The following is an 18,313-nucleotide window of genomic DNA, read 5'->3' on the forward strand; positions in this document are numbered from 1 at the left end:
AAAGAGCACTGTTCCTTGACTAACCTCAAGCAGGAAACCCTGCGTAGAGGTAATTCCCAAATGACCCATAAGGAGAAAGTCCATGAAACGCTACTGTCACAGTCCTCGCTTCTCCAGCACCAGAACAATGAAGAGATTCTACCACAGTTTTCACAATTACTCTTCTTGCAGTAACTCCCTTCTGGATTTCCAGAGTGCCAAGACAAACGAAAGAGGAGAATTACCTGAAAGAAAGCTGGCCAGCTTAACTACAATCAACGTGAAAAGATTTAAGTCTTTCCTCTGCGTGTGTTAAGTATTTTACACCTGTATGATGACATTTTCATCGCAAATAGCTCTGGAATTTGAAATCTTAGTTGGTTAAGTTAGTGGCATTCAACCTGAAAAAACTCAATAAAGCGGAAAAAATAACCCTACAGAATTTAAACACAGCAAAAGTATAGGAAGCTAGCAAACCATCAAAACGTTGCTCCTTACCCCTAAGTGGGCAAACTTTAACTTTCAAAAGATGAATAGTAAAAATTACCTTTTAAAGACGGTAGTTTTTGAAGTTCTCTATTATTGCTGGCGCTAAACCTGGAGGAGTTTTGCCGTTTGTCTTTCTTCACTATGGGCTGAGGGGCTGGCACTTTTGTTTTAACAGACGCTGCAGACGGGGCAGCAATAAGGCTGTTTTTCCTGCTGGGAATCTGTGTCCAAAATGAAGACAAAAACAAATAAGTGTGTCAAACAGTTGTAGTTCTTAGCACAATTAGAATGGGAAAAATACACATAAAGAGGCAAGTGTTGCTCTGGGATAGTCTCTTTCCCACTACTAGAAAACAACTCAATCCCTTATAAGCTGCCAGAGTCTGCAGTTACATCCCACCCCAGCGATGCTCCATTTCCAGAGATTTCACAGATGCACCTAATTCCCTGCATCTTCTTTCGAACTTCTGACTGTAGGTTGATGTATACATAGGTTGATGACAGTGACCCTCGAAAAATGCTCATATCCTAATTTCTGGAACCTATGAAAATGTTTCCACGCTTGGCAAAAGGGACTTTTGCCCACTCTTAGGTATACAGCCAGATGAGCTGAAGAAGTGGTGCTGAAACAAAGCCTTGGACACCAGTATTCACAGCGGCACTACTCACAACAACAAAGACGGGAACACCCATGTGTCCAGCAAATGATAACACACAAGATGGTCTATCCACACAACGGAGTATTACTCAGTCATGAAAAGGAGTGATGTACAGAGACAGGCTGCCGAACAGAGGGACCTTGAAAACACCATGCACAATGAAAGAAGCCAGTCACAAAAGGCCATACGTCGTACGATCCCATTTGTATGAAGCAACCAGAATAGGAAAATCCACGGAGAGACAGCAGGTGGGTGGTTGTCAGGGCCTAGCAGTGGGGGAAGTGAAAAGTGAGGGCTCAGCGCTTAGGGGGTTTCTTTTTGGGGTGAAGACAATGTCAGGAACTAGACAGTGGTGACGGCTGCACACACGGCGAACGTACTAAATGTCACTCGGGGTACATTTCGTGGTGTGTATCTTTTACCATATATAAAAAAGGATGTCGTCTGTTCCTTTTCAGCTTGGTTACGGGACCCCCTGCCCTCGCCCCACTGTCTCAGGCAGAACCAGGAGCTTCCTTGTCCTGTGACCCCCGCACTGACCTCTAAACAGGGCCTGGCACTGGGACAGTGGTCTCCCCTCCGAAAGAAGACTGGCAGCTCTCGGACTTTTGAACTATGAACGCCAGCTCATGTCAAGGACAGTGCCAGCCACGTACAAGGGAGGAAGCAGCGTGGAACAGAAAAAGGCACACCACAGCCGCTAAGCCAGCGCTCCCAAAGGGCCTTCGTCCTTCCAGACGGACTCACTCACAGCAGCCCTGGAGCTGCAGGCGTGCCTTCCAAGGCTTCTCTGGGCTCTGGCGCGAGAAGGTGCTCATGTCGGCTCAACAGTCAGTGACGGACAACTGGGTGCTTCCCTGGACTAGGTGTTTACATGCAAAGTGAAAACTCGATTGTCCATCTTGAAATTACAAGAAATTTTTCTAAAGAAGAATGATACTGTTTAAGCTACTTGACTTGGGTAAGATCTAAACAGACTTACTTCCTTTCTTTGCCACTTCTGGGAAGGAGGTAATGGGTAGTTTCGTTTTTATGTATTCACTCAGTGAGGTGAGAGGTGCTCCAAGACGGACTTCAGCCTCATTTATTTTTGGATCGGTGATGGAAAATCATCATTATTATTAATATTTGGACACACTGTGTGGCCTGCAGGATCTCAGTTCCTCCACTGGGGATGGAACCTGTGCCTCCTGCCGTGGAAGCATGGAGTTCTAACCACTGGACTGCCAGGGAAGGCCCGATGGGAAATTTATCAAACTCAGAATTATTTATCAAAAGAGCTGCCCTTTTCCTTCCACTGGACGTCGCTGCAAGTCAGCAGGCTCCGGAGGTTCCGAAGGGAGCGTGCAGACCCCTACCCCCACGTCAGAGGCAGCTGCATTTCCAGGTGGGACATGGGGGCCTCGGGATGACCCGAGCCTCACAGTGAAGCCCCGTCAGTGAAGTGGGTGCCGGGCCCACTCTTCTCAGCTCAGGGCCTCTTTACAGGGGGGCTGCACAGACTCGGGGCGGGGGAGGTGGCATCTATCACTTCTAGGTGTTGGGACCCTCGAGGCCTTGGCAGTGGGGTCTTAGCGGGCTGGGAGGGGGAGTCTGTCGGGTGCCCTCTGCCCAGACCCTGAACACTGCTGCGCCCCCAGGGAGGGGCACAGCAAGAGGCATGTCTGCTGGGGGCACGAGACCCCCCTCCCAGGTCTTGCAAGCAGCCAGGCTGCGCCTCGGAAGGTGGAGGGGCTTCCTCACCCTCAGGGGGCGGTCCCCGAAAGTTTCTAATGTGGGGTGCATCAAGCCTGAAGGTCTCTGGACCCAGCAGTACGCCCAAACACCCAACTTCCTATGCAGCCAGGCAACTGCACCCCCATAAAATCAGAGTGAAAAAAAATGTGGACAGCAGATATATGGGTATTTGTCAGCTTCTCAGTATTCTGAGATATTTCATTCAAACAGCAAAACAGACAACTGGATTTGTGATACAGCCTCAGATTTGTGATACAGCCTCATTCCTAGACGTTTTCCCATTTAGGGGATCACTGCTGAACAATCACCTCTTTCCTGCCATTCAGACACTGCAATTTGAAAAATTCACAATTAGCTGAAAGACACTTATCGCTCATTTGAGCAGGGCCAAATCACTGGCCTCTCAACGGCTTCTAGGTGGGGAGTGGGGTCAAAAACAAAGGCATATCTCTTTCACAGAGCACAGCCACCGCAAGTTTCAGAGCAGCGCCCAGAAACTCGCAAGGCAGCATCAGTGCCCAGCCTCTCACCAAAGGGTTTCTCTTAAGCACTGAATCTGATTTGCAGTCCACTAAGCCAGGGGTCAGTGAGTTATGGCCCGTGGGCTGACTCTGGCCCCCTACTTGTTTTTGCAAATAAAGTTGTATTGAAACACAACCACACCCATTTATTCACCTACTGTCCATGGCTGCTCACTCGCTGCAATGGCAGAAACGAGTAGTTGCCAACGGCCCGTGGCTGAGGGGTGAGAAAAAAGGAAGAACAGAAGCGAGTTTCCTGATCGAGGTCAGGCCTGCACTCACACTTACCGGTGTAAGTCTTAAACAAGTGATAATGAAGGCAAGGAAAGTTACAACCTCAATCACAACATCTGCACGAGGAGTCGTTGGTGCATCTAAGGACAAGACAGCGTTCCCCAGATGTCTCGAGAGCAGAAAGCAGACGGAGGGGTGGGGCCAACGAAGCGAGACCTGGGCAGCCTCGCTCTGGAAACCACACAGCGGGTGAGGCTGGAGCGAAAAGGCAGGTGACCCGCTCCCACAGAGCCCCCAGACTCAGAAATTCTGGGCACAGTGTGCGCAGGAGTTAAGTTTGGGGCTGAAGGGACTTCCCTGGCGGTCAAGCAGTTAACACTCTGTGCGTCCAATGCAGGGAGCACAGGTTCGATCCCTGGGGGGGAAACTAAGATCCCACGTTCAGCGCAGCATGGCCAAAAAAAAACTTTAAAAGAAGAGATATGGGGCTGAAAAGGAGATTACTTTTTGGACTGAACACTGACCGTCCACAGCCACTAAACCATGTCTGCGTGACACTGGAGAACCGGCTGTCTGTGAGGGAAGAAAGGCATTCTCCGAAGAAACCGGATTATCCAGGAAAAAACTAAGGCTGTGAGGGCAGGAGCTGGCCCCGCAAAGCACAGCTGTCTGCATTCTCCCCTTTAGGGGTCAGAAGCCACAACAGCCAGCTCTCAGCTCAGGCCTGTAAAGCAAAGCGGTCAGCTGACAACCCCACCCATCTGCAGCGCCCACGGCCAGCCGGGCCTGGCCTCACCCTCCCTAGTGTGGACGAGGAACCCCGGCCTCTAAGGGGCTGGGTCTTCTACCTGAAATGCGCCTCCCTGTTGCCACTCTCGCCCCTCTGGTTCCTACCCAGCAGGTGCAGAGGTCTTTTGAAACACTTAGGTGGGATCATCTCACGCCCTCTCCTCACCCCATCATCCTTAGAATAAGAATCCAAAACGCCGCGGCTGACGAGCCTGAGATCCTGCTGGGCGTGGCCTGTGAGCCATCTCTCTAAACTCCTAGACACACCTCGCTTCTCTCCAGCCCGACTGGCCTTCTTTCTGGTGGACACACCAAGCTCCTTCCTGCCTGGGCCTTTGTACTAGCTGCGTCCTCTGGCTGGAACACCCTTTCCCAGATCTCTGCATCTCTGGCTCCTCCTCTACCCTCAGGTCTCACCTTTACCATCGTCTCCCTGGGGAGACTGTCCCTGACCACCTGCAGGAGCTTCCTAGCTTCCAGCACGGGGCGGCCAGAGGTGGTCCTGCCCACCAGGGGTGTCTGGAAATGGGACACACCTGGATTCGGTGTCATGACGACCAGCGGGAGCTGCTGGTGTCCAGAGCCCCGGGACTGCGGCTCTGCCCAGTGTGAGGCAGTCCCACACCAAGCGCTGCCGGTCCCCCTTAGGTACAAGAGAGTACACGGCAGCCCCTGAAAGCAAACTGCACGCACGCAGGGGCCCTGCTGTGTCCCGCGGCGAATCCCCAGCACTTGTGATGGTGCTCAGCACGCAGCAGGGGCTCAGAATGTGCCCGCTGGGCGACCGAGCGCATCTGCTGAAGCCTGCAATGCAAAACACAACGGCCATTCGGCTGGCCAGGCAGGGCGATGGACCTTCCACCAGAGAACCACAGCACAGCTTGTCGGTAACCTTGCGGGTAGGCTGCAGCGTGGTCAATGTTGCTGTGACTTACTCGAAGCCTTGACTGGCCATGCTTGGGCACTAGCCAAGGTTGGGCTGGTTCCTCCATCTCCTGCTGAGATCCCTGTAACTATTCAGAGCTTGAAAGACACTGTCCATAGTGCTCAGACTGGCAGTTTCAGACAGTGCAGTTTAAGGAAGCTCTGTTGAATGGCTTAGTGGCCACTGAGGCATGACTATGGCTTTATGTCGGGGAGATTGTGGGCAAGCGTGGCATCACTGGCTATGATGTCTGAAGACCAATCTTTCATATGTGATTATATCTGCTTTATTACATGAATGTTCAAACTACCATACAATTGTGCTCATTTCACATGCGAGCAAGGTAGTGCTCAAAATCCTCCAAGCGAGGGTTCAACAGTACGTGAACTGAGAACCTCCAGACGTACAAGCTGGATTTAGAAAAGGCAGAAGAACCAGAGATCAAATTGCCAACATCCACTGGATCACAGAAGAAGCAAGAGAATTTCAGAAAAACGTCTACTTCTGCTTCACTGACTATGCTAAAGCCTTTGACTGTGTGGATCACGACAAATTGTAGAATATTCTTAAAGAGATGGGAATACCTGACCACCTTACCTGTCTCCTGAGAAACCTGTATGCAGGTCAAGAAACAACAGTTAGAACCGGACATGGAACAATGGACTGGTTCCAAATTGGGAAAAGAGTACATCAAGGCTGTATATTGTCACTCTGCTTATTTAACTTCTATGCAGAGGACATTATGAGAAACGCTAGGCTGGAGGAAGCACAAGCTGGAATCAAGACTGACAGGAGAAATACCAACAACCTCAGATACGCAGATGATACCACTCTAATGGCAGAAAGTGAAGAGGAACTAAAGAGCCTCTTAATGAAGCTTAAAGAGGACAGTAAAAAAGCTGGCTTAAAACTCAACATTGAAAAAACTAAGATCACGGCATCTGGTCCCATCACTTCACGGCAAATAGATGGGGAAACAATAGAAACAGTGAGAGACTTTATTTTCTTGGGCTCCAAAATCACTGCAGATGGTAACTGCAGCCATGAAATTAAAAGACATTTGCTCCTTTGAAGAAAAGCTATGACAAACCTAGACAGCATATTAAAAAGCAGAGACATCACTTTGCCAACAAAGGTCCATATAGTAAAAACTATGGTTTTTCCAGCAGTCATGTATGGATGTGAGAGTTGGACCATAAAGAAGGCTGAGAGCTGAAGAATTGATGCTGCTGAGCTGTGGTGCTGAGGAAGATTCTTGAGAGCCCCTTGGACAGCAAGGAGATCAAACAAGTCAACCTTAAAGGAAATCAGTCTTGAATATTCATTGGAAGGACTGATGCTGAAGCTGAAGCTCCAATACTTTGGCCACCTGATGCGAAGAGCTAACACATTGAAAAAGACCCTGATGCTGGGAAAGATTGAGGGCAGGAGCAGAAGGGAACAACAGAGGATGAGATGGCTGGATGGCATCACTGACTCGAAGAACAAGAGTTTGAACAAACGCCAGGAGATGGTGAAGGACACAGAAGCCTGGCGTGCTACAGTCCTGGGATTGCAAAGAGTCAGACACGACTGAGCAACTGAACAACAACAATTATGTGGGTGTTCCTGGACCATGTGTGAGCAGACTGGTATTTGAATAAAATAAGACAATGTGTCAGGAAGGAAAGAAAGAGAGAAGACACCAACAGAATGCTAGCTGAGGGGAGGAAGATGACTCTGGGAGAGAGGAGGGTCACCCCACAAGCAGAAAGGCCTCGCCCTTCAGAGCCCAGGCTCTCCCTCTCAGCACACAGCACCGCGCCTGTTAGATCTGGAAGGAACCAGACCAGCCCTGCTCTAGGATGCAGGGCTCAGAGTGGATCAAAGAGAATGCGAAACTGCAGACTTCTGGACTCTTGTTTTTAAAACCAAGTGTGTTTTGATCCCCGCCACCCCCCACCCCCAACCTGCAAATAAAGATAAATGTCTGAAAAGAAATACCGAGAAGGACACAAGGCTGCTGCTTCCCCGGGGCCATCCTGGGTCCGCTCCGATGGGGACGGCGTGGCCTCGGGCTGAGTATCAGGGGTGGGGCTTTACAAGGCGGGCGGGGCCTGGGCCAAGCGGTATTCACCCCTCACATCCCCTTGTCACCTGCCTCTTCTCTAAGTTTACCCATTTGCTTTTTTGGCCAGTTTATGTCTTCTTGTCTCTTAAATTTAATCCTAGGTTTGATCCTTTATATTAAGAAGAGTCACAGCTAACAAGTGCAAAGAGCTCACACTGCAATTGTTTTGAAAGCTCCTGCTGGGGTCTGAGGCCGTTCTGTCCAGTAGAACTTCCTGCGGAGTGGGAACTGCGCCCTGCGTGCTGTCCAGCAGGGGAGCCATGGCCAGATGTGGCTGCTGAGCATGTGGGATGCGGCTGGTGCGACCGAGGAACTGAACTTCCCAATCTGATTTAGTTTCTGTTACTTTAAACTTAGCCACGTGTGTCAAATAGCTAACTCTTGGACGGCGCAGGTCTAGCATCTTAGTGGTGCCAGGTACGCTGCTACTCCCACTGGGCAGAACCAGCTTTAGGTCAGAAAGCTTTAGGTCAGCTTTAGGTTTAGTGCCCCTCTGGTGGTGCTAGTGGTAAAAGAACCCACCTGCCAATGCAGGAGGTGTAATAGATGTGGGTTCGATCCCTGGGCTGGGAAGATCCCCTGGAGAAGGAAATGGTAACACACTCCAGTATTCTTGCCTGGAGAATCTCATGGACAGAGGAGCCTGGTGGGCTACAGTCCATGGGGTCGCAAAAGAGTTGGACTGAGGTGACTTAGCATGCACACACAATGCCCCTTTAGAGCCTTGCTCATCTTTAAAAAACACATACAGGCTTCCATGGTGGTCCGGTGGCTAAAACTCCGCACTCCCAGAGCAGGGGGCATGGGTCTGGTCCCTGGTCAGGGACCTAGATTCCACATGACACAGGGAAGCTCTCACATGCGGCAATAAGGCTGGTGGAGTGAAATAAATAAATACTAAAAAAAAAAAAAAAAAAACCCAAACCACTTATGATAAAGTCTTCTCAGACAGTAAAGAATCTACCTGCAGTGCAGGAAACCTGAGTTCGATCCCTGGGTTGGGAAGACGCCCCTGGAGAAGGAAATGGCAACCTACTCCAGTATTCTTGCCTGGAGAATCCCACAGACAGAGGAGCTTGGTGGGCTACAGTCCATGGGGTTGCAAAGAGTTGGACAGGACTGAGCAACCAACACTTCCATCATGATAGAGGAAAACGCGAAGTCCTCCAACTGAGATCTTTTCTTCCTTCCCTCCTGGAGCGTCTACTTCTAGGCCGGCTCTCTCCCGCCCCCAGGTGGAGAAAACAAAGATGACACCGTGCCCGGGGTTTGGGAAACAGCACGTCTCAGCAGCTGCTGTTCTGGAAGCTGACCTACAAGCAGGGCCTGGGGAGACTTGGCTCAACACCAGCGGCTGACAGGAAGACGCCGGGCTGTTACCAGAATGCTGGGCCAAGCCAGACAGCATCGTGTCCCGACCTGGGCAGGTGCCCAGTACTTAAGGAAACACCGGAGACGTTGTGAGAGTTGCCATCTTTCAGAGGAATTTTCCCTGTGACTTAGGAAAAGATCCCCGTGACCCACGCTGCTGCAGACTGACTCATCCGGCGCCCCACGCGGAGGGGAGACCTCGCCACCGCTGCGGGCAGGGCTCCGGGCCCGCACTCGCTGGGAGATGGCCGACCCAGGAGCCCCCACGAACGGGGACGCTTCCCGTTATCTCATACGAGTCACTGCAAGGACTCTTTCCAGGCCTACTCATCAGGCAGTGGAGCTTTTATTGAAGAGGAGAGGGGTGCTCACCAACCTCCGCTGGCTTTACCTGTGAGGCACTCCCCACGTCCCACATGCGCTCGGGGGCTCCTGGGTCTGTTTTAAACCCTCTGCTTTCCTCACCCACGGCTGCAGGGAGCTCTTTACAAGAATGTGCCCCACCTCGACCCATCCGTTGAGCGGCTGCTGAGTGTGAACGACGGGGGCCAAGTTACCCCCAAGTCTACTCAGTGTCTGAGCAACAGGTGTGACGATTCCCAAGTAACAGAAAACACGCTTCACGGGCGAGGACAAGGGCCTCCTTCTTGTCTTCCCCAGAGGCTGCACAGGACAAGACACACTCGAAGTTTTGTCTCTCTTTCTATATATGTACACATAGAACTTATACAATATGCATGTTCTACTGAGAAATATTCCCAAAATAAATTTAAAATAAGAACGATAAAGCACCTAAGATTTGTGGATACGAAGGGCCAACTCTCAGTTATGCTGGGATTTCTGACTGTGCAAACAGTTGATACCCCAACCCCCATGTTACCCAAGGGCCAATCAAAACTTTTACAAAAATCTTTAGAAACATCAGAAAAAACATCTAAGACGATAATCTTCAGATTTGTGTGTGTGTGTGTGCTGAGTTGCTTCCGTCGTGTCCGACTCTTTGCAACCCCATGGACTGTAGCATGCCAGCTTATCTGTCCATGGAATTCTCCAGGCAAGAAAACTGGGGTGGGTTGCCCTGCTCTCCTCCAGGGGATCTTCCTGACCCAGGGTTTGAAGCTGTGGCTCCTGTGTTGCCGGAGGATTCTTTACTGCTGAGCCACCGGGAAACCCCAATCTTCTGCTTTAGTATAATGCTATTTATTTGAAACAAATTACACTGAATGAAAATTCTGCATTAAAATTCCCTTAGAGGATCAGGGAGGCGATACATAAATAAGCCTCTTAACAAGACAGAATTTTTTCTTTCAAATTTACAGAATCAGAAAGAAAACAGCCAGCCGACTGATTTGACACTCTCTTCCTTCCTGAACACTTTCAAAATCCACCAACAAATACTTCTTGACTCCAGGTCCTAACACATATGGCAAATGCAAAGAAGAATCCAGTTAAAGTGCTGTCCTAAAGATCTCGGTCTAGTTGGGGAGGTAAATCTCAGGTAAATAAAAGTTGTCAAGGCACTATATACGGTAAATAATTGGCAGAGCAAATAACTGCAATGCAAATTGAAAAGATCAGGAAAAAACATGTTCCAGGATGGTGAAAAAGTTTCCTCTCAATTTCAGAATAAATGAACTTGAGTTGGAGATACAAAGATGAAAGCAGGAAAGGCATGAGAAGCGTAGTCCAAACAACAGGTCTCCGAGTGGGCTCCCTGAGGCCCCTGGAGGGGTGTGTTGGGTCTCCTATTTTATGATAACACCGAGACACGCTTTGCCTTTATAACCATCATTTTGCTGATTTCTCACAGGCTACCAAACACGTGATATCAAAGCAGACAGGATGCAGGCGCAGACTCAGGAGGCCAGCTATCTTCAGTTAGGCCAGACATTAGGGGGATTTGTAGAAACACACAGCGATGCCATTTTTCCTAGTGAACTTTTGTAAACAGTCATTCCTCACAAAAAATATTCTATTTATGTCAACACATCATAGGTGTGGTATAGGTATTAAATAAATTAATGCATATCAAAAATTTTTCTATTTTAGTTTCTGATATGAAATACGTAGCTCTAGCCCACCTCAGTCAAAGCTCTCTGGGACCCTCATGAATTCTGAAGGGTGTGAAGGGGTGCGGGTGCCCCTCTGTCTGAGCACAGCTCTTCCCATGAATGTGCCAGGCATGACTCACAAGTAAGCGTGCGCGATTTGTGCAGAAAGCTTTCTAGAGCGGTGGCTGCGACACGGGGCCATTTTGCCCTCCAAGAGACACTGGGCCATGTCGAGAGGCATTTTTGGTTGTCCCTGCTGGAGGTGGAGAGCTGCTGGCACCAGTGGGGCTGCCCAAGGACCCCAGGGGAACTCCTGAGTGCATAGCACCATGGGCAGCAGTGCTGAGGGTGGATGCCCTCTTAAGAGCCGTGTCCAGCTTGTAGCACAGGACAGGAGTGGGCTCTAGAGAGGGCAGAGCTCAGGCAGTCTTACTCCCTGAGGACAGTGAGCTCCTGGCACCTCCAGACCCCACGTCCTTCCAATCCGACCATCCTCTCTGCAGAGCAGCCATCCTCCTGGACACCTGGGCTCTAAGCAATGATGATGCGAAATTCCCATCCCCAACAAAATAACTTGTAGAGAGTCTCTTGGACAGCAAGGAGATCAAACCAGTCAATCCTAAAGGAAATCAACCCCGAATATTCATTGGAAGGACTGATGCTGAAGCTGAGGCTCCCATACTCTGGCCACATGATGCAAAGAGCCCACTCACTGGAAAAGACCCTGATGCTGGAAAAGACTGAAGGTAGGAGGAGAGGGGACGACAGAGGATGAGATGGTTGGATGGCATCACTGACTCAGTGGGTATGAGTTTGAGCAAGCTGTGTGAATTGGTTATGGGCAGGGAGGCCTGGGGTGCTGCCGTCCATGGAGCCACAAAGAACTGGACATGACTGAGCGACTGAACAGCTAACAACAAAATAATTACATAAGAATTTCAAAAAAGTTGGGTTTTTTTGGCCCCACTCACTGGCATGAGAGATCTTATTTCCTTGACCAGGGATTCCCCTGCAGTGGAAGCGCAGAGTCCTAACCACCGGACCACCAGGGAAGTCCCATCAAAACACATCGTAAAGTACTCCTCCTGGGAGCCCTCTCCCAGTTCGGGGTGGTATTGGAAAAAATCGGTAGGACGACAACAACGGGAGAAGGGGCGGCGTACGCCCCCGGTGAGCCCGAGTTCAGAATTCAGCCTCCACGCAGAGGCTTGGTGTTCTGGGGATGGGAGTTGGGACTCCCCTCTCGGGATGGGAGGACCATGGCTGTCCCCCAGACAACACACGCAGCAGCACAACCACCTTCCCGTCTTCCTCCAACCTTATGCAGCTCAGAGAGCCTGCTACAGAGTCACGTGGCTGGAGTCAAAAAACTTTTCATGGACAGGTATCTTTCACAAAAACGTTAGTCCTGTTAACATGTAACAGGCATTACTGTCACTATTAGGTGAATTAATAAGCATCTCTAAAATTTCAGTTTAAATTTCTAAAAGGGGACTCTACCACCAGTGCCGACAGAACCCCAGCAAGCCTGGCTCCCTGTCCCGGGAACCCTGAGGAGAGGGGGTGGAGAATGCAAAGGGACCAAGGGCCAGGTCACAAAGAGGAAGACGATTTATTGCTGAAGGTGTAAGGGGTCAGAACAAGCTCACAGGTTAGGAGAGAGGGCTGTTCAGCTTTCATTTCAGCAACAGATATTATGTAAGAGTTGCCGTAGAGACTTTCAAACAAAACTGAGCTGCAACAGGATAAGGAAGACACACGACCAGAGAACAACACTTGAACGACCTTGAATGTGCTCACAACCAACCACTTTGCAAAAAGCACCGACGCTTTTAAAAACATAACTTTGGACACGGTACACAAACTGAAATAACGATAACAAAACACGTAGTCGCGTGGTCTGAACCTCTGCAGTGGACTCCAGGACTCTCCAAGAGGTTTATTAGGATTCTATATGCTCATCCAACGAGCTGAGCCATGTGTCTACAGACTTGATGCTGCACAGAGGACAGCTGCTCAAAGATGAGTTAGCTCTGTCAGTCGCCACAGGTTTACAAGGTCAAGGTCCCCGTGAACTCATCTGTGTCCTCACTCCTTAAAAGTGGGCTTGAGCCCCAAATAAAAAGCCTCTTGTTGAGATGGATGAAACTCCACCAGTAGAAAAATCAAAAGGGCCAGTGTCCTTATTATCTTGATGGAGTAATAGAATCAACACTGCCAATTCCAGAAAGCATCAGGAGTTTGCTGGGCGTTTGAACTCTGTTAATAGCAGAGCTGAGTTATATCAACATCTTAAAGAGGAAAATGGAATGGAGACAACAGAAAATGGAAAAGCCAGCCGGCAGTAAAGAGTGACTTGAGCAACTGAATTTAGTCTACTGCATAAATATTTTGGATGGAATTTGATATAAGAACTTTTACAGCAAGATTGTATAGTTATGTTGCCTGGACTGGTTTTTACATTTTTAAAATATTTCAACTAACTTTATCTTTTTTGTAGTAATTGTAAAATTGGCACATATGTCAAAAATATACATTTGTCCTCCCAAATTAAACAAATTTATTTTATGGTAGAGGGTCTTCCCTCTGGAAATGTTTTTTAAAAAATTCTTAGGCTTCTCTTTGCCAAATAAAACTATTAAAATATCAAAAGAAAAAAAAAAAGCGGGCTTGAAATAAACCAGCAGGAAGTAATGGGCAGAAACTGATTCCCAGGACACTTATGGAAAAGCAAGTCAAACATTCACCATTCTGTTTGAAAGGGGGAAAAAAAAAATCTTCTTGGAAAAAAAAAAAAATCAAAGATGTACCAAATACATGTCGGTCAAGGAGTAGAAATTTCTACTAAAAGACAAAAGTTGTACAGCAGTTACAACTTTTAATGGTATTTTGCTACCCTGAGAGATATATCCTGCCATAAATCTTGCGGGGAAAACTTTCAAGAGAGGTCACGCCTGATCTATCCCATACAGTTAAAAATGGTCAAATGTGAAACTCACCAAGTCATTTTAGAGATGAGGAGACGGGCACGGAAGTTAGGTGCCACTGCTGACGGCAACCAAGAGTCAGCATTTGTACTCACGATCCCCTGGCTGAGACACTGCCCCTAGCCACACTTTTCCTTCCTGCAGGACTTCATCTTCTTGCTAAAGACTCATGCCATCAAATGGCCCCCATTCTAACCACAAAGCGGTCTGCGAAGCTAGCCACCAGCTCCTTTGTATTCCTTGAGGCCAGATGGTCGCCAGGCAGGACTTTATATAAAGACCTTCCCCCACACATGAAGTGGCTGGTATACTGAGTCAGCCACAGGCCAAGTTCTTCCGCGTGTTCTCGGTCAGGATGATTTGTCTGCCCTGGACGAGCACCTGCTCTGTACCCCTCGGGCTGTGCGGCCCAGGATGTGCTAACTGTCTTAACGGAGGTGTGTCTGCAAGGTAACCCGAGCCAATGCCGACCGTGAAGGTGATGTGACATTTGAAATGTTTGAAAAGCAGCGTGGGAAACTGTAAGTAAGTGTTAGTCATGCCTGACTCTTTGCAACCCCATGGACTGCAGCCCACCAGGCTCCTCTGTTCATGAGATTTTCCAGGCAAGGATACTGGAGTGGGTTGCCATTTCCTTCTCCAGGGGATCTTCCCAACCCAGGGATTGAACCCAGGTCTCCTGCGCTGCAGGCGGATTCTTTACTGACTGAGCTACAAGGGAAGCCCGTGGGAAACTGTAAACCCATGTGAACCGTTCAGGTTAAAACATTCCAGCTCAAAGTAACATCGGCAGACAGCAGAGGAAGAGAGTGTGTGATGGTTTCATTCACCCGTGTGAGTCAATCGCACTGGCTAAGGCGGCGGGACTAGAAGTGAAGGATGGACAAGAAGACAGAGGGGAGAGAAACAACAATGGGAAAGCAACGGCCAACGGTCAGAGTTCAGAGGAACAGAAGAGCTTCGGTTTGTGCTCCTGCAAAATATACAGTGACCTGCTGAGTGTCAGGCTTAATATGCCATGTTGCCTCTGGGATCCTGAGGAGGAAGCAGTGAAGGGCCCAACATTTCAGTACTTTTCAATGGTAATTTCAAGCTCTGTAGCTCCAGCTCTTAGACAGTAGTGCTAGAAAAAATACAAAAAGACAAGAGGGGCATCACACTCAAGACGCTGCAGGCCACACCTCCAGACTCTTAAGCAACTGCAGCCTAAGAACCCAATCCACCTTAAACAGGCACTTGACTTAGGAGTGGCTTTGGGATTGCTGAGTTGCTGAGAAGTTGTTTTTATTTTATTTTTTCCAGATTCAAACTTAACATTTTCCATCCTTACAGTCAGGTTCTTTTCATTAAAACAGGAATAAATGAACCATACGCACTGATCTGTGTGTGCGCAACACTAACAGAGACAGGTATGTGAGCAAGAAAGGTCTGGGGCAGCACTGGGAAGACTAAGCAGTTTTAATGAAAGATCAACAAACCAAAAAAGGGAAAAGAAAAGGCATATACCTTCGCGCAGCAGCTAAATTTCATTTAAATCAATTTAGTCAAAAGAGTGACACGGAAGTAAGCCAAGTCAGATGCAAGAATGCCACAGTGAAACGTGACTCTCTGCTGTAAAGGAAGGACAGGGAGAGACTGGCACAAAGAAACTGGTATTTAAGGAACCTTTTGGATTTCTGCTTTTTGCTTTGGGGAGGGCAACAGATTTGCTGGAGTAAACCACCTCCTGAAGAGGAGGGAGACTTAGAATGTACCAAATGATAAGGAAAAGATAACCTGGGGCTATATATATTAAAAAAAAAAAAGGCCAATGCAGATAATGGCCCGTTAACTCATTTCCCAGACAGAACTGAACTCTATTCTAATTTGGCTTATAGGAAAGGGTCTGACACTTGTAAATTACTGTCGTTGGTGATAAGACTAGGGACCTAAACAGTCCAGCTCTGGAGAACCATGACACCAAATTAAGCAGCTTCTCTGCTACCAAGGATTCAAAACAACCCATTAGCTCTGCCTGGGTCTGTGCGGCTCCCAGACCCTCAGCCCAAGGTGCTCTAGCTCACCAGGTTGCAAGGAAGAAAAGGGGAAGCCCAGCACCAGCTCTGCAGACGCCCTCAAAGCACACTCCCACCAGGTAGACACAGGCCCCACGAAGCACCCCAGCTGCTTCCTCAGTAAGCCCAAAGGCAAGAAGCAAAAGAAGTCAGAATTGGCCAACACAAAGAAAAACAATGTGAAAGATGACGGACGATCACACAAAAACAGCAATACCAGAAAACCCAAAATATACTCAACACTGTTAGGGACAGAGGCTAATGGGATAGGACACTTACAGGGAAAAACACAGCAAAGTCTGCACCCTGGAAAGCAAGGGTGATGGGAGGAGGGGGAGGACGAGCTGTTGAGACAGACCTGCCTGTGAGCATGCTCAGTTGCTTCAGTCGTGGCCGATTCTTTGCAACCCCATGGACTGGAGCCCACCAGGCTCTTCTGGCCATGGGATTTTCCCCGCAAGAATACTGGAGTCGGTTGCCATTTCCTCCTCTAGGGGATCTTCCCAGCGCAGGGATTGATCCTGCGTCTCCTGCATTGCAGGCAGATTCTTAACCACTGAGCTGCCGGGGAAGCTAAGAGACAGACCTGGCCCCTTGCAAAGGAAGAGGGAGGATGGGAAACCTGAAAGGAACTCGAACCCAGTCTGAAAGAGTCCCTGACACCAGGCCCCACAGCAGGGCTGCTAGATTTCAGGTGGTGGTGGCGGGGGTGGGGTGGTGAACTTCAATATACCAGCTGCACCAGTATACAACCTGTCTGCAAACGTTCTTATTTCCCCAAAGACGAATAATACAAAGCTAAATAATTAAAATGGAGGGCTATGAGCGACACCAGAAAAAAAATCTCATACAGTGAAACATTTCAGAAGAGCCTAGATTTTCTCACCCTCAGTTTTTCCTACCCTAAAAAGGTGTTTATGAAAAAAATGGAAACAATATTTAAGAATAGTTACCTCTGAGTCTATTATGTCTTGTCCTTCTTTTGAACTTTTTCCACTTTTCCCTGCTTTGGGTGATTCCTGGGAAACATCAAGCAGAATCAATTAGGCTTCTCAATTTTTAGACTGCGTAACATCAGATAAACCAAAATGCAGTTTCACAAGTATTTAGACAATTTAACTATGACTCTTGATAGTTTTCCTCAATACCGTCACGACATCCTTCCTTTATATGGTTGAGTTAAGAGACCCAGGATTGTGATGTGACACCCACCGGCCCACCCACAATTCAGATTCTCCCTGTTTTCTTCGTCTGCATTATCTGGCGCTCAAAACTTGAAGCAGAAACAGGTAAACGCACATTTGTACCATGCTCTCGGCATCTTGAAAGATGCACATCACAACCCTTTTTTCCCCTTCCCACACTCAACTCTGGGAGCGAGCATGTCTGGGGTGATTCTGAAACGCTACAGAGCCCCACCTGAAGCAAAAACATACCCCTCACCCGCATGCAAACGCAGCACAGTCACAGCCGTCGCCGCCGTCGCCACCCGGGATAATAATAGTATTTGAGAGCCCCGGAGCGTCCCTCCGGAGGGCAAACGTTCTCCCTAAGCATTAAGCCCGGTCCATTCGCTGCCCTCCTCCCCGGCTGGGGGGTCCCTGCTGAGACGCCTGCACCCCGGCCTCGGAAGCCCCTGTCCAGGCGCCTGCGAGGATGGGTCAACCACCTCCGCGGCCCCACCTGTCCCCTCGCGCCCATCGCGCGCGCCGCCCCCCAACCCCGGCCGCGCCCCCCACGCCCCTGGCCGGTCCCGGCCTGGGCTTCGCGGCCCCGGGAGGACCCGCTGCCCCCCGCCCCCACCCTGCGCCCGCGAGATCCCGGAGCCCCGCGGGGCTCCGCTCCCGGGCAGTTCCCCGATGCCCTCCGCGCCCGCCCCGTCCGGTGGCCCTGGGGCCCGACTCACTTTCTCCTTCTTGTTTTTATTCGGCATGGCTGGTGCGGACCGCCGCCGCCTCCCCCGCCGCCTGCCCCCGCCCCGGCCGTCGCGCCTCCCTCCCCCGGCCGCCGCCGCCGCCGCCGCCGCCGCCGCCGCCCGGGGACTGAGTCGATCGCTCGCTGGCGGTTCCCCTTTTCCAGGCTCCCAGAGGCTGCGGCAGCCGCGGCGGCGGCAGCGGCGGCGGCGGCGGCGGCGGAGGCAGCGCCGGCTTCTCTCCGCCCCTCCCCCGGCCCGGCCCGCCCCGCCCCTCCGCTTCTTTCCCTCCCCTCCCCTCCCCTCCCCTCCCCTCCCCTCCCCTCCCCTCCCCTCCCCTCCCCCAGGCTTCTCCCCGCCCCCGCGCCGCCCCCGCCCCCGCACAGGCCCCGCCCCAGGGCGCGGCCCCGCCCCCGCCCCGCCCCGCCCCACCGCCCTCCAGGCACCCCGCCATTGGCCGAGGCGCCTCACGTGCCCTAACGCCCTCCGCTCTCC

At 50.2% G+C, this 18,313-nt stretch overlaps 1 protein-coding gene and 1 long non-coding RNA gene across 42 annotated transcripts in view; one reads left to right on the forward strand and one right to left on the reverse strand.

Moving 5' to 3' along the window:
* The window catches only part of LOC145529111 (uncharacterized), a 30,414-nt gene extending 26,893 nt beyond the window's left edge, over window positions 1-3,521 (forward strand). Inside the window, exon 3 of the long non-coding RNA XR_014070932.1 lies at window positions 1,586-3,521. This is a non-coding gene — a long non-coding RNA (uncharacterized LOC145529111). The remainder of the gene's footprint in view (window positions 1-1,585) is intronic.
* Window positions 1-18,313, reverse strand: part of PPP2R5C (protein phosphatase 2 regulatory subunit B'gamma) — a 150,918-nt gene that overhangs the window by 130,438 nt on the left and 2,167 nt on the right. For 22 of the 41 annotated variants that reach the window (XR_014070928.1, XR_014070926.1, XR_014070927.1 and 19 more), the window contains 2 exons: window positions 16,860-16,925; window positions 527-689 (listed from right to left, as the gene is read on the reverse strand). Coding sequence is in view for 12 of the 41 variants with exons in the window: in XM_081548815.1 (XP_081404941.1) it covers window positions 527-689; window positions 16,860-16,925; window positions 17,813-17,839 (256 nt within the window). In the remaining 29 variants the exon portion in view is untranslated. Of the gene's footprint in view, window positions 1-526; window positions 690-16,859; window positions 16,926-17,342; window positions 18,079-18,313 lie in introns of those variants that run through there. The other 19 variants (XR_014070920.1, XR_014070919.1, XM_081548815.1 and 16 more) reach the window with 4 other exon arrangements.

Source organism: Giraffa tippelskirchi, chromosome 12 (genome assembly GCF_054371585.1).
Source record: "Giraffa tippelskirchi isolate mGirTip1 chromosome 12, T2T-mGirTip1v1.2.pri, whole genome shotgun sequence".
NCBI classification, from domain to species: domain Eukaryota; kingdom Metazoa; phylum Chordata; class Mammalia; order Artiodactyla; family Giraffidae; genus Giraffa; species Giraffa tippelskirchi.